The sequence below is a fragment of the Vidua chalybeata genome, chromosome 6 (assembly GCF_026979565.1).
Source record: "Vidua chalybeata isolate OUT-0048 chromosome 6, bVidCha1 merged haplotype, whole genome shotgun sequence".
Taxonomy (NCBI): Eukaryota; Metazoa; Chordata; class Aves; order Passeriformes; family Viduidae; genus Vidua; species Vidua chalybeata.
In genome coordinates this window covers 31775554-31777681 of record NC_071535.1, presented here as the reverse complement: position 1 = coordinate 31777681, position 2128 = coordinate 31775554, and the positions used below count along the sequence as shown (strand labels likewise).

The window sequence follows — 2128 nt, the reverse complement described above, 5'->3', positions numbered from 1 at the left end:
TCATTTGTAGTATTATGAATCTCCCTACCCATTTAGTACTGGGGATGACAGCATTTACCCTTTAGGTAGTCCTTGTTTCATCTTGACAGCTGATGGTAAAGCCTCAAAACAGAAGTAGCACAGGCTGCATTGCTTGGAACACTGGGAACTAAATAAACAACACACTAGCAAAGAACTATAATAAGAAACAGTTCTGCTCTACAGGCAGACAGACTGAATGACCTAACCTGATGACTGGATGATCATCCCAGTCTAATTTCTAGTAGTTTATAGGTTACTCCGCCTTTCTCAGGCTGAAAGAAAGGACATAAGACACCAAACACAATAATTGTAATGCAATTCTACTGCATAGTCAAAAACAACCTGTGTTGTTCATAGCAGCCACTGACATTTTTATCCCAAGCACACTACTTTCATGCAAAATTTAACTTTTCAGCAGATTTTTTTAACCACTAGACACAACAGCAATGGGTTTGAAAATACAGAATTTGCTAGGTTACATCAATATCTGTATTTCTCCTTATTTCTTATACAAGAATGATTATGGTAGTCTGGTATTGCCCTGCCAGTATAGTTTCTCTTCCATTTTTTTCTTTTTCCACTGGCAGAAAAGCAGCATCTTAAAAGTCTTCCTGAAAGTTTTATTACAGAGGGCATAACAAATGGGGTTAACAGTGCTGTTCACATAGCATAGCCAATATCCAAGGTGCCACAGTGTCAGGGGAATGCAGTCAGAGCAAAATGTGGAGATCAAAACCATGATATTATAGGGAGTCCATGTGATGATAAATGCCAAAAGAATGGCGCTTAAAGTCTGTGCTGCTTTGCGTTCCTTTATAAGAACCATCCGTTTCCTTTTGGTGATTTGGTTATTTATATTTGGATCCACGCTTTTGATGGAAGGGTCCTTTGACAGAGTAGCAGAACAAGGAGTTATTTTTACTTTTTGGCAACCATTGTTGGCTTCCTGGGTGCCATCAGCTTTAACCACCAAACGGAATTTATAGGCCACACATTTTTTACTTTTTTGTACGTGTTCTTTGGTAGGTGACAAAAAGTATTTCTGGTTCTCAAAATCACTTTCTTTGGGTTGGTCCTTAACAACAACATCTGTAGTCTCATTATACTCTTCTGCCTTACTTTTAGATGGACTTTTGTAAGTTACTTGGAAAACTGAGTCAGCGGCAAGTTTATCCTCATCTTCTGACGATGCGTAGCTGCTGCAGGTGGTTAACTGGTCAGCCTTAGCCCAGTCCATACAAGTACTCGCTGCCTGGGAGGCCTTCGCTGTAGCTGACGTACTTCGGCTAGATGAAGACCAAGAGGCCTGACATCTCTCTCTTTTGACTAAGTTTTGTTGCTTGCAACTGAAGCAAGACTTCAGGAGAGTTTTCTGAGGCCTTATTGTCTCATACTCTGCCACAGACTCTGAGCCCTGCAGTTCAGCGAGGTCCTTGGTGCGTTTCTCGGTCTCTTTATAAATGCGGCAGTACAGAATGGTCATCACAGACACAGGAATGTAAAAAGCAGCAATTGCAGTACCAAAAGTAATAATGGGTTCATATAGAAACTGTATCTGGCACTCTTCAGGTGGTACTGTTCGTTCACCCACAAAATATTGCCAGCACAAGATTACAGGTGCCCACAACATGAAGGAAATCAGCCAAGCCATACCAATCATGATGCCAGCTCTTTTGGGTGTGCGTTTGGCCCTGTAAGTTAAAGGCCTTGTGATGGAAAAATATCTGTCAAAACTGATGACTAGGAGGTTCATTACTGAGGCATTGCTAGCTACATAGTCTAGTGCTAGCCACAGGTCACAGGCGAGGCTTCCAAGAGTCCAATGGCCTATGAGTATATAGGATGTATAAAGGTTCATAGAAAATATCCCAATGATGAGATCTGCACAGGCAAGGCTGAGCAAGTAATAATTGTTGACAGTTTTAAGCTGACTGTTAACCTTAAAGGATATCATTACAAGGATATTTCCCACTATGGTTATTAAGCTTACAATTGCAGTTACTGTGGCAATAGTAATGACTTCCCAGAGGCTATGCCCTTCTAACTGCTTATGGTTGATGGATGAACTGTTTACAAAAGTAGAATTGCTGAATAAATTGACTTCCAT

The 2128-nt window shown here is 40.8% G+C and overlaps 1 protein-coding gene across 1 annotated transcript; it reads right to left on the bottom strand.

The window, feature by feature from the left end:
- Positions 1-541: 541 nt before the first annotated feature.
- CHRM5 (cholinergic receptor muscarinic 5) lies at positions 542-2128 on the bottom strand. The gene has a single exon (XM_053946049.1). The coding sequence runs from the start codon at positions 2126-2128 to the stop codon at positions 542-544; it is 1587 nt and encodes a 528-aa protein (XP_053802024.1).

Coding starts and splice junctions, on each gene's coding strand:
- CHRM5 (XM_053946049.1), bottom strand. CDS start 2,128: ATGGAAGTCAATTTATTCAGCAATTCTACTTTTGTAAACAGTTCATCC.